The sequence below is a fragment of the Amphibalanus amphitrite genome, unplaced genomic scaffold (assembly GCF_019059575.1).
Source record: "Amphibalanus amphitrite isolate SeventyFive unplaced genomic scaffold, NRLGWU_Aamphi_draft 000013F_arrow, whole genome shotgun sequence".
Lineage (NCBI taxonomy): Eukaryota > Metazoa > Arthropoda > Thecostraca > Balanomorpha > Balanidae > Amphibalanus > Amphibalanus amphitrite.
In genome coordinates, this window is record NW_024881509.1 from 1,439,812 (window position 1) to 1,451,966 (window position 12,155).

A 12,155-nucleotide genomic window follows, 5' to 3' on the forward strand; every position below is an offset into this window, starting at 1 on the left:
TCAGCATTTTCTGTTAGCGTTCACTCACACACCAGTTAGAACATAAAAGCGCCAGTTTTATATTATGTAATTGGACTTGCCGAAAATCCAGAAATACATCTAATAGTTATTTTAGATATTTTATGAAGCTTTTACCTGCCTTTACTTAGGCGTTATTTCTTTTTTATTACCTGAAAGAATTATTGAACGTTTGTCTTCAATAGCTGTAAGGTGCTCTCCTAATGACCAGGTGAGATTGATTTGAAAGGGATGTGACAATGCAACATGGTGTATTTTCTGAAGCTGTCAAGCTCATGATAATGAAGGAACAATGGGTACCTATAATTAGTATTCTGTACCAGAGTGCAAACTCCCCTACGGCAAATGATAAAACCATTGCAGGTTTTCAAAGGCTTGACCACTTTCAATGTTGCTGGGCATCCTTTGCATGATTTTTACAGGCTAGACTGCTTATCAGAATGTAAGATTAAGGATTTAAAATTTTATATTTGAGTACTTAAGATTGAGCTTGAAATATCACAGCCGTGGCCATAGCCGTAGCCGTGTTCTTGGAGATATTTGCAGCCGCCCCGGCCCACAGCCGTGGGGCTGCAGCTGGCCGGCGCAGACCTCTAGCCCCCAGCAAAGTGGGCCCCCATCAACCAAATTGGGCCCCTTACCAACAACGAAAACGGTCGCTGTTATGCTGAGTTTTTTTTGGAAAATCATAAAACCATTTGAATAATCATTGAATATGAATTTTTCATTTTAAACTTGTTAACACTCTGATCTGTGGTCAGGTCAGATCTTTGTCCTCATCAATAGAAATCTGATAATATGACATAAAATTGCTTTATCCATTTTCAAACGTTTCGACTTTATTCAAAGTCATCTTCAGTGTTAAGATAGACAAGTACACAATTACATGCTGACATAAATATACAAGCAGTCGATGCAGGGTATCAGTCGATGCACATCACACACTTCACAAAAACAAGACATAAAACATCATTCGTGTTGGTTCGGTCGTCTTCCTACAGAACGATACTTAGTTTAAACGCAGTATCGTTTAAATGCAGACATTTTAAACGCAGTATCGCAGTATCGTTTTATGCGTTTAAACTAAGTATCGTTCTGTAGGAAGACGACCGAACCAACACGAATGATGTTTTATGTCTTGTTTTTGTGAAGTGTGTGATGTGCATCGACTGATACCCTGCATCGACTGCTTGTATATTTATGTCAGCATGTAATTGTGTACTTGTCTATCTTAACACTGAAGATGACTTTGAATAAAGTTGAAACGTTTGAAAATGGATAAAGCAATTTTATGTCATATTATCAGATTTCTATTGATCCTGAAACCATCACGAGAACATTTGTCCTCATCATTACCAGCCAAATCGGGGAAAAGGACAAATATCTCTTGATCTGAAGAGGCACGTCAAAAATAACAGCATATTTACAGAAACGCGACCATTCTGCACAAATTTGATGGACAGCGTGCAATTGATGGCCAGCGGCCACCAAAAGGGTCGGGCTAGGTCAGAAACTTTTGAAAAAGCTCAACATCAGTTTTTCGACTCTTACTTTTGATATAGTAGACGAGGTAAAGTAATGACATTGTCTTGAAGGTGCTAAGGTCATTCATACGGATTAGAGGTGGCAAAAGATGAAAATTTTGGGAACCAGACTCGAACCAGACCCGACTGGACATTTTGGAACCAGTTGGACCCGGTCTAAGTTGGAATCGGAACCATTTGGACCCGTTCCCCAAAAGTCAATTAATACAAATAACCGCAGGTTGTTTTACTTGTAGGTATCATGGCATAATGTAAAACAACCTTTTTTTCCACTGGGAATACTCATGAGCTACTGTGTGTAAAGAAACATTCACTTCATCCACTTCATATTTTGCAATAATGTGTAGTGTGCAAGATGTATTGTTTATGGTAGGACCCAGTTGGACCCGTCAGAAAATTCCTAGGAACCTGTCTGGACCCATATGAGTCCAGACTGGTTCTTTAGACCGGGTCCTCGGGTCCACATTTTGCCACCTCTAATACGGATCGGTTGATTGCCATCATGAACTTTTCAAACAAGGGCATGACCTTGATCTGCAGTCACATTTTGAAGTTGAACTTTTATGTGAAATTATAGGTAGCTCATTCGATGCATGTTAACGAGAAAATGATGACAAAGTAAAATGTAAATGTCTCATAGTTTTTCTCACCAAAGTCCTTGCAAAAATTCTTAGCCAAATTAGTTTGGTAAAATGCGACTATTGTATGCATAAGTATGTATGTATTGACGATCAAGAGCAATCCACAATCGGCGTGGCGATTACACTCCGTTTGCTATTTAGATGGTTTTGCCCTCTGCTCTGTTGCGAAATCCTTGACATGAGTCATTGAGGTCAAAGCTTAAAAGCGAAAGCGTTTTGAAAGGCCTATCGAATGAGTTGTTCCACGAAGCTCTAACTCTTTGGTTCACGAGTTATACGGTTATTTGTGAAAAATATAAAAACAATATTTTTTTTCGTCGTAATCTTGTCTTTGTGTTTATCATAATTTTATCATTATTTTATCTTCAATGACCTCAACGATGACCTAATCGAAAACTGACCTCTACGATTCTGAAGCATCCTACAGCTATCGGCTGCTTTTTCTCGTCTTTCTAGCCTTCTTATATTTTTGTTAGATGATCGGGTTTGGCCGATACGCTGATTGCCCCCTGGCTGATTGCGCGCGTTAGAAAGCTATCGAACCCACTTTCAGCGGGCTATAGCTTTATATGTCCTCGAGTGTCGAAGTAGGCGAAACTTTTCCTTCGATGAACATGACGACGTGGGCTTTGGTCTGAACTGCAACATGACTAAAGTAATTTCTCCATGATTTTCAACGCTCTTTAGAAAGCCGCCTACCGCCGCGCTTGTCGCCACGTGACCCTGGAGTCAGGTTAGAAGGGAATATTCAAATACCCCTCAGGGGTATAAAACTGGAAAGCCTGGGGCCCTGCTCCGCGGGGCGCGGTCGAGCTGGGCTAGGACCAGTTTGGGGCATTTACAAGCCCACGTAAAGCCCTCAAGAGTCTGCATAGAGTACAGGCCTTCCAAGACTTGGGGGTTTAGATATCGACAATCGACATGGTCTTTTGAGACCTTCGTGGCGGCTATCAGAGGCCGGTGGGCCCCTCAAAAGCCGGTGCAGGAGCCTCAGGTGTCAGTTTGGAGCCATCATGGACCGGCGCGGTGTGGTGTCCTGATGAATACCTAGGCGTCAAACCCCTAGACGTCGAGGTGGTGCCGGGCGGTGAGGCAGGCACAGGCCTGAAGAGAAGAGGAGCTTTCAGATATCGGCTTGGCGTCTTAACCCGCGCCCCGCTGGGGGGGGGGGGGGGGAGCAGAATCTGCCTCCCTACCGTTTTTCGCCGATAACTTCTAAACGCGTTACGCCAGCGACGTCAAACTTTCAGTACCTTATCATACACCAATTTGACACGTTCCCTGAAAATTTGAGCGAAATCCGTCGGAAGTTTTTTTTTTTAGAAAATGACGTTTTAGTGACGCCATGTTCGCCATTTTCGCCTCAAAAACGGCAAAATTTCAAGCGCCGCTAACATCTTCATTTTTAAAGGAATCAAGACGTAACAAAAAAAGGTTATACGTGATTTTACTTTGTCTATCAAATGGTTATCTCAGTTTTTTGAAAATGTTGGATTTTGGCCCAAACTTTTTTCAAAAAACTGACTTTTGGGAAAATAATTATAAAATCCAAAATTTTAGTGTATAAAGAACGGAATATATGTCAGAGAAGTGGTCTATGTGCACCTACATACCAATTTTTAGAAGAATCGGTTAAAAAATGTGGGAGTTATTAGAAAATTTATGACGTCACGACACACAAATTTTTTGAAAAATGAATTTTTTGGAAGTTCTAGATCTCGTACGGAAACTTAAACGGCACCATTCGATTCGCCGTGAAAAACTGCATCAGATAGACGCCTTTTTCGGCCTTAACAACCAACTTCAAAATTTAACCTCTTTTGACCTGACCTTGACCTGACCTCGACCTGAAATTCATCCAGATGTGGTCCATATCACTTATTGAGTGTGCCTATTGAATTCTATGAATAAAATGACCCATAAAACATGTGTTGCACATGCCCTTTTCTATATTTCGTTTTTGGTGACCTGATCTGGCCTGACCTGACCTTGACCTTGACCTTGACCTTTGAATGATATTGTATGCAACGAATATTGTTTTGGTAGCCTAAGAACACCTTTTGGGCAATTAGTCTCAGTCCATTCTTCGGCAACTATGGTGCAAGGCCGATACTGTAGAAACTTGCATTTTGTACCCTTAACCTGACCTCTGACCTACTTAAGCAAAAAAATGTGGGCTCTTAAGATCCGCCTTGTTGAGAGCTTTCGATTGCCGTTTTCCCCGTCTTTCTACGACCATCGGTTCGGAAGTTAGAACGGGGGGGCAGAATCTGCCCCCCCCCCCCAGCAGGGCGCGTATGGCTGAATAGCCCAGCGGGGCGCGGGTTAAGGGCCCTGCATGACTTTCTCGGAGGCTGACATATCGTCCTGCGGGACCTCCATGAGCCTCAAAAACCTCTATGGGCCCCCTCACTTCAGGGGTAGGCTTCCTCAAGCATAATATATCTGAGTCTTGAGATGGGTCCATTAGACATGGACTATACTCTGTTCCGTTTCAAGTTTGCAGCCGAAGTGCCCTGCTGAAGGCAGTGCGTGATTTCTGTATATACAGCTCTTGCATTTTAAGACACAAATTCTTGAGCGGAGGAGCGATCTGCCGAAGAAACTCCGACTGCAAGCTTGATATGGAACAGACTATAGGCCATCAATATACATGTGGTGAGTTGACCTATATCAGGCATGATATCGGCTCAATCAGGATTGAGATAGGCCCTCTCAGACCCAGACCAGGCACGGAGTACGGGCCCTCCCACACATAGGATGATCCTTTCATTCCTGGGATGAGCCTTCTCAGGTCTGAACTGGGCCCTCTCAGACCTGAAATGGGCCCCTCTCAGGCCTAAAGTGGACCCTCTCAGGCCTCAAATAGGTCCTCTAGGGCCTGAAATGGGCCCTCTCAGACCTGAAATGGGCCCTATGAGCCCGGAAATGGTCCCTATCATGTCGAAAAAGGGCCCCCTGATGCCTTAACTTGGCCATATCAGGTCTGAAATGGTGCCTCTTATGCCTGAAATGGGCCCCTCTCAGGCCTCAGATGGGCCCTCTCTGGCCTCGAACGGGCCCTCTAGGGCCTGAAATGGACCCTCTCAAGCTTCAAATGGGCCCCTTCAGGCCTGGAATGGGCCCTCACAGACCTGAAATGGCCCTCTCATGCCATGGAACGGGCCTTCCTATGTAGGTAGGCCTTGGATTAGCTCAATCGGGCCTTGGCTCTACCCTCTTAAATCATATAATGGGACTATAAATCCTAAGGGGGGGGGCTATCAGGCCTGAAAACTGTTTTTCAGTCCTATGACGGACCTTGACATTATGATAAAAAATTGTCAGGCTGCATAACGCTACAGTTTGAATCGACGGTGGGCCCCTAGGATAATAGACTGGGTGAGATCTCACCCCTTTCACACCCTCCCCTGGCTGCGCCACTGATTTTTAGAGTAAAATGGTGGGGGTTGGGGTCGTTGATTTTTTTGGCACATCGGTCTTTTCATTGTCGTGTGCCTGAAAGAAATATGAACAGTTTTCCATAAGAGTTACGTTTATTGTTTGATGAGTGAGTCTCGCACTTCTATTGTTAATGCTGCAGATACAAAGTGATGGTTCTCTGGGCCCGGATATTCAGAATTAACTTAACTAGCTTTGACATTATTCTTAGGTGTTGTTTTTATCCGCTGGGACTGAGAGCGTGAGATGATGTTTTTTCGTACTCCAGCGTAGATGGGTAGCCATACGGCTTCCACGGTTGACAGTGATGACATCAGTCATCTTTTGCCAACCGTGGAAGCCGTATGGCTACCCATCTACGCTGGAGTACGAAAAAACATCTTCTCACGCTCTCAGTCCCAGCGGATAAAAACAACACCTAAGAATGATCCGCATAAAACTTGGCAGAAAGCTCGTTAAAGTACTTGGTCTGTATAGCTCAGAGGTAGAGCATTGGAGCGCTTATCCAAAGGCCCGGGGTTCGAATCCCCGTACAGCCCAAAGCTTTAACGAGCTTGCAAAAGATGACTGATGTCATCACTGTCAACCGTGGAAGCCGTATGGCTATCCATCTACGCTGGAGTACGAAAAAACATCATCTCTTAGCTTTGACATTACTTATAGGTTACATAGAGATGAGGTAGACCTTCATAGGTAAGGTAACTTAACAGACCGCGTAATGAGTGCAATTACTTCAGAGACCAGTTTGGAAACAGGGACTGAAGCGGGCAGCAGCAGTGGCGGCGGAACACCTTCAGTTAAGGGGGGGGGGGGGGGGGAGGGCACTGGCAACTTTTGGTTCCATTCTTTCCATGCGACGCCCAATGCCATAGGGCTAATTACGAGCGAGCGCAGCAAGCGAAGCGAAGTCTTTTCAATATAACGGAAAAATCTCAGTATGAGCGGCCTGGCCCGGCCCGGCCTGTAACGCTTTTGAGAGGCTTATATCTCAGGGACCGCTGGACCGATTGGCTGCGGTCTTTTTTTTTTTTTTTGCTGAGTAGCCTCATCCCTTCTACCCCGTAATTGACTACTTTTGATACATCTCAGTGACCGTCGTGGCACGTGCCACGTGAAAAGTCAAGGGTGTTCATTATTCAAGCTGTTTTGCAAAAGTAGTGATTTTGAGAGGCCGCACGGCCCGCCGGCGCGCCAGCAGACACCACGGGGCTGCCACCACCGAGGTGCCTCCTGACAAGAACCCAGAAACGATTATCTGGCTGTTAGGAAAGAGCCTCACTCAATTGATTGGCCAGCAAGACCTCACGTTCCCTTTTGCAGCGACGTAGGGCGTATTTAAACGATGAACGTGCCAGTGACATTCGGGAAAAGAGAGCACCTGTCCTGGGAGAGCCACCGGCACGCCAATTAAGAAAGGCACCGCGAGACGCTACATACTCGGCACGCACAGACCCATTCCAGCCGGGTGTGCTCTTTGGAGGTGCCATTGGATGCCTTTTGATGCACCTGTTTCCAGCGCGGACAATTACACGAGTAACGTAATCATGCATACCGGCCAAAGCATATTAATGACTAGTCTACCACAATATGCAAAGCTTCGCAAATTTGCGGATGAGGTGAGGTCACTTAACGTAACCTGGTAACCTTTTATTATTTGAGGTTCATTGTTCAAGATCTCAGTACGTGCTCAATGAAAATCCAGAAGTTTTCACTAATTTGGCGATGTTGCGCGGTGTTATTTTTGACACAAAACTTGAAAAATCTCTGTGTGTAGGGGGAAGGTGGATTTTTACTCGTGCCTGTGCATTAGTTAACTCAAAAATCGCACAGTATTTCCTAAGTTTCTAACTTTCTGGAAAGATATCAGGCATGAAGAATGGAGAGTGGTGATGCTACTATCTTGTACAAGGATAAATGCTTCCTCGTCTCTGGACTCTGGTCTCTGTCATTCCCAGGAACCCAGACTTTTACGATGAGATCAAGATCAAACTGCCGGCTACGCTGACTGATGCTCACCACCTGTTGTTCACTTTCTTTCACGTGAGCTGTCAGCAGCGCAAGGCGGAGCCCAGCAGCGCGTCCACGCCAATCGGCTACACGGTGCGTCCACTCACGGCCTCACTGTGCTACGCTGGTACCGTGCTGACAGTGGTGGCACTGTTTCCCTGTCACTGGTGGTACTGTCAACGTCTCACTGTGCCACACTAATTCTGTGCCACTGTAGCACTGTTGCCGCGTCACTGTAGCACTGTCGCCGTCTTAATGTGACTGTTTCCGTGTAATGCCCGTGTTTCCGTTTCCGTACCCGCGGTCGAAGGGTCAGGGGCCGATTTGTTAGCGGATTCAGGCAGAAAGCAAGGAAGTGGCCAAAAGCAAATACAACATATCATTTCATTAAGTATATAAATTGAGAAGTGTTGCTGAGCGTATAGGAAGGCCTTAAATTAATTATTATTCATTTGTTTTTGTTTAAAACAAATGAATGATAATTAATTTAAGGCCTTCCTATACGCTCAGCAATATGATTTCATTGACTGATCTAAGGCCCTCTCAGCTTTAGGCCTGTCCAAGACCGTCTTTCTGGATTCGCCAATAGTTGCTAGAATGGGTGTTAGGCTACTTCATATTCCTGAATACCCCAATGAATGTGAATGTAACATATTATGCACCATTATTAACACTCGCTGGCGTTGATTGAGGCCCCATTGACGACCCGTTGGTTCAAGCTCTATAACTCGCGTTAGCGTCAGGGGATTGTAACCAAATTTTCAGAATCTCAACAGTTTCAACAATTTTACACCTACCATGTAAATTTCGTGACCATGACCCGAATGACCTATGACCTGCGATCTCTTCCTCAAAGCAAGGTCAACTTGCGACACAACTTACGACTGCTATTTCAAATTCGTAAGTTGTGTCGCAAATCAGGCAACTTGCGACAGCCTCTATTACTTAAGTAACGCTACTCATCGATTGATCCCTCCAAAAACGAGTTACTACACAACTTGCGACACGTCGCAGCTACGACGAGGCTTACGACGCTCTGGATTCCTCCAGCCAGTGTGGTTGTCCCCTCTGACACTCAACAGTGTGGTTATCCCCACTGACAATGTACCGTGACTTCCCACTGGCAGTGTGGTTGTCCCCACTGACCAGGGCTGCGGAGTCGATGGATTTTCGGCGACTCCGACTCCGACTCCGACTCCGGCTTTCAAAAACCAGCTCCGACTCCGACTCCGACTCCGGGCAGAATTGTCGACTCCGACCGACTCCGACTCCCGACTCCGACTCCGCAGACCTAGCAGGGCTGCGGAGTCGACAGATTTTCGGTGACTCCGACTCCGACTCCGGCTCGGGTTTCTAAAATCGACTCCGACTCCGACTCCGGTCACAACTGTCGACTCCGACCGACTCCGACTCCGACTCCGCAGCCCTGCCACTGACAGTATGCCGTGTCCCCACTGACAATGTACCGTGCCGCCAGTGGTTGCCGGTGCTTCGCGAGGGCCGTCTAAATACCACAGAGGCCTGTTTGCCCGTGCTGCTGGAGCCACCGCCCTCCAATTACCCGTACATCACGCCCGACATCAACCTTCCTGGCGTCAAGTGGGTGGACAACCACCGGCCGCTGTTCAGCGTCTCAGTAACGGCGCACAGCTCGGTGCACGCGCAGGTCAGTGGGGGGGGGGGGGGGGCTCTGGGCCGTGTCCATCACGGCCCAGAGCTCGGTGCCGTCGTTCTAGTTATCATCTCCAAGCATAACTAGATGACTTTGGGCCTTAACCCTCGCTGGCACTGGCCATTTTGCGTCCTTCGACGGCATAAAGGGGTATTGGTATGACCATTGACCACCCTCGCGTTTGGCCCCTAATTGAGCTAAAGCATCGCGGAAAAAAACCATCGTGTAAGTCTAGACAAAACCAACGGTATTTGGTTGTAAGTTCATAGGTCAAATGGTGACCTCTGAGGTCAGGTCATTGACCCAAAAGTGGGGGAAATCGACGCCTGTTAGACCGTCGTAAAGTGTGACTGCTGTGGTTTTTTTCGGGGTGCTGATCACGAATATTATGTTAGTTTTGATCACAGCTGTTGCCTTCATGCATTCAGGCCAGGTCGGGTCAGGTCAGGAGTCAGGTCAACCAGTGGGGGTCCCGCTTAGGGGATATTCGTAGTAGGTGTCAACTGTCAACCGCCTTTGACAGCTTACTACTACAGCTGTGGTTCAGTTCAGTTCAGTTCAGTTCATTGTATTTTTTCCATATGTAAACAAGAACAACGAACAAAACAATAGAGGATTGGCGCAAAAGCAAAAAGCTTAAATCAAAGGCGCCTCTCCAATTAAGTTAAACAAAGAACACATGACCAAACCAAAGTATCAGAAAGCGTCGACCCCGCCCGAAACCCGCCGAGCCAAAAAAGCAGACAGTACCCGGCCCCAGGCGACGGACGACTCCAATCGGTTGTCCCCACTGATAGTATCCCATGTCTCCACTGACAGTGTGGTTGTCTCCACTGAGTGTCTCATGTCCCCACTGACAGTGTGGTTGTCCCCAGTTTACTACACTGTAGTAGTAAGACCTTCAGACCTTCAGGTGACCTTGACACCCACTCTAATGCATGGGAGCAACATCATATCACATGTTTGAACGCTTGAAACTTGTATTCATGTAAGCTGACCAATCCACACTGAAGGGCTATTCTTAGGTCATTGCCATACACTAGAAAACATGACATATGTAAAACAAAGGTGTAAATGGCCATACATGGTAAAAATACAACACTTAAAATGCATAATACGATCATAACGTCAAGAACGGATACATTGACGAAGCTACTTCCCTGGCGCGCTTTTTGAAAGTATGTGTGGTAACATTCATATCACACAGCCCGTCATGGTAATCATTAAATAAATGGCCAGAACTATAAGCAAATGATCTTTTTACATTATTGTTCCTGGGGCGCTCAAGATACAGATGGCTTGATTGCCGCGTCACTTGATCAATAGTCTGATGATTAAATCGATAATGGGATGACAGAGATGATGGAAAAATCGGTCGCGATGACTTGATGCAACATACAAAGATCAAAGTAAGCGATAAAGTCCCATTAATCTAACCATTTGAAATCTCGAAGTACGTCAGTAATGTGGTTATATTTACGCCTATTTGAAAGCAGTCTGGCCGCAAAGTTGAATATCTTTTGAATCTGATCCAGTAGCTCACCGTTACAGCTTCCATACACTTGAACACAATGCCTGACGTGTGAAATAACTAACGCATCTACGAACTTATGCATCACATCATGAGGCAACACATGTCTAGCATGGAATAACCCAACGAAAGTGCCCAAAGCATCGCTGTGAGATTAACTTTACGTGATGACTCCAAGATAGATTCTGATCCATGACAACACCTAGATTTTTAAGATGCGAGCTGGTTTTCATACACTCGCCCATGACAGATATTGCAGGCATCATATCAATTCGCGACAGTTGCTTACGATCACCGCAGTGCGCAGATGATTAGTTCAGTCTTGGATGCATTTACTTTCATACCGTGTTGAAGAAACCAGGTAGCCATTCTGTCCAAAACATATTCCATGCATTTAGATTGTTCTGATAGGCGATTTCGTTATCTTTCTAGTTGAGGTTTATTTCCCATTGGGTCTACAATGCAGGGATATTTCTATCTCGCACTCCTCTGAAATGCAAAGATAAGAATTTGTTATCTCTGCATCCCTCTGAGATGCAAAGATAAGGTCTCGAGGGTTCATAGCGAAAAATCAAGAGTTCAAGTGATGATGGGTTAACCCTCGCATGTGTAGGGGGGGGGGTCGGATGGACCCCCCCATGGTTTTTCGCGAATAACTCGCGTAAAAAGCGCCCGATCGCGACGAAACTTTCAGTACCCTCGCATTGATCAATTTTACACCTACCCTGAAAATTTCATGACCCTGACCCAAATGACCTTTGACCTGTGACCTCTTTTCCGAGACCATGTTTGGCCGGAATCGCGATTTCGCGTATGTCGGCTCGCACTAGCCGCGTGTTTGCAAGCTTTTCGTGGTTTCAAACGTTCAAACATGTGATTTGATGTTACTCCCGTGTGTGTCAAGGTCACCTGAAGGTCAGGTCAGGTCATTGACCTTTGGTGACCTCGGGTGACCTCGGGTCACTTTTTCGAGTTTTACATGTTTCTAGGCTAGTTTTTGGAGCTGAATTCGAATTTAGCAACCATTTGAACATTTACGAAGTAGTTTTGGTGACTTCGTAACATGTTACGAAGCTGTCAGAGGCGGTTGACACGTACTACGAATACCCGTCACGACGCCTACTGGTTGACCTGACCTGACCTGACCCGACCTGGTCTAAATGCTTCAAGACATCATCTGTGATCAAAACTAACACGATATTCGTGATCAGCACCCCGAAAAACCCCTTAGCAGCCACACTTTACGACATTCTAACAGGTCCCGATTTTCCCGACTTTGGGTCATTGACCTGACCTGGAAG

General features: G+C 45.9%; 1 protein-coding gene across 3 annotated transcripts in view; it reads left to right on the forward strand.

Moving 5' to 3' along the window:
- LOC122383748 (dedicator of cytokinesis protein 7-like) overlaps positions 1–12,155 on the forward strand; it is a 649,924-nt gene that overhangs the window by 218,741 nt on the left and 419,028 nt on the right. For all 3 annotated transcript variants that reach the window (XR_006256886.1, XR_006256885.1, XM_043370493.1), the window contains exons 13-14: positions 7,600–7,744; positions 9,129–9,317. Coding sequence is in view for 1 of the 3 variants with exons in the window: in XM_043370493.1 (XP_043226428.1) it covers positions 7,600–7,744; positions 9,129–9,317 (334 nt within the window). In the remaining 2 variants the exon portion in view is untranslated. The remainder of the gene's footprint in view (positions 1–7,599; positions 7,745–9,128; positions 9,318–12,155) is intronic.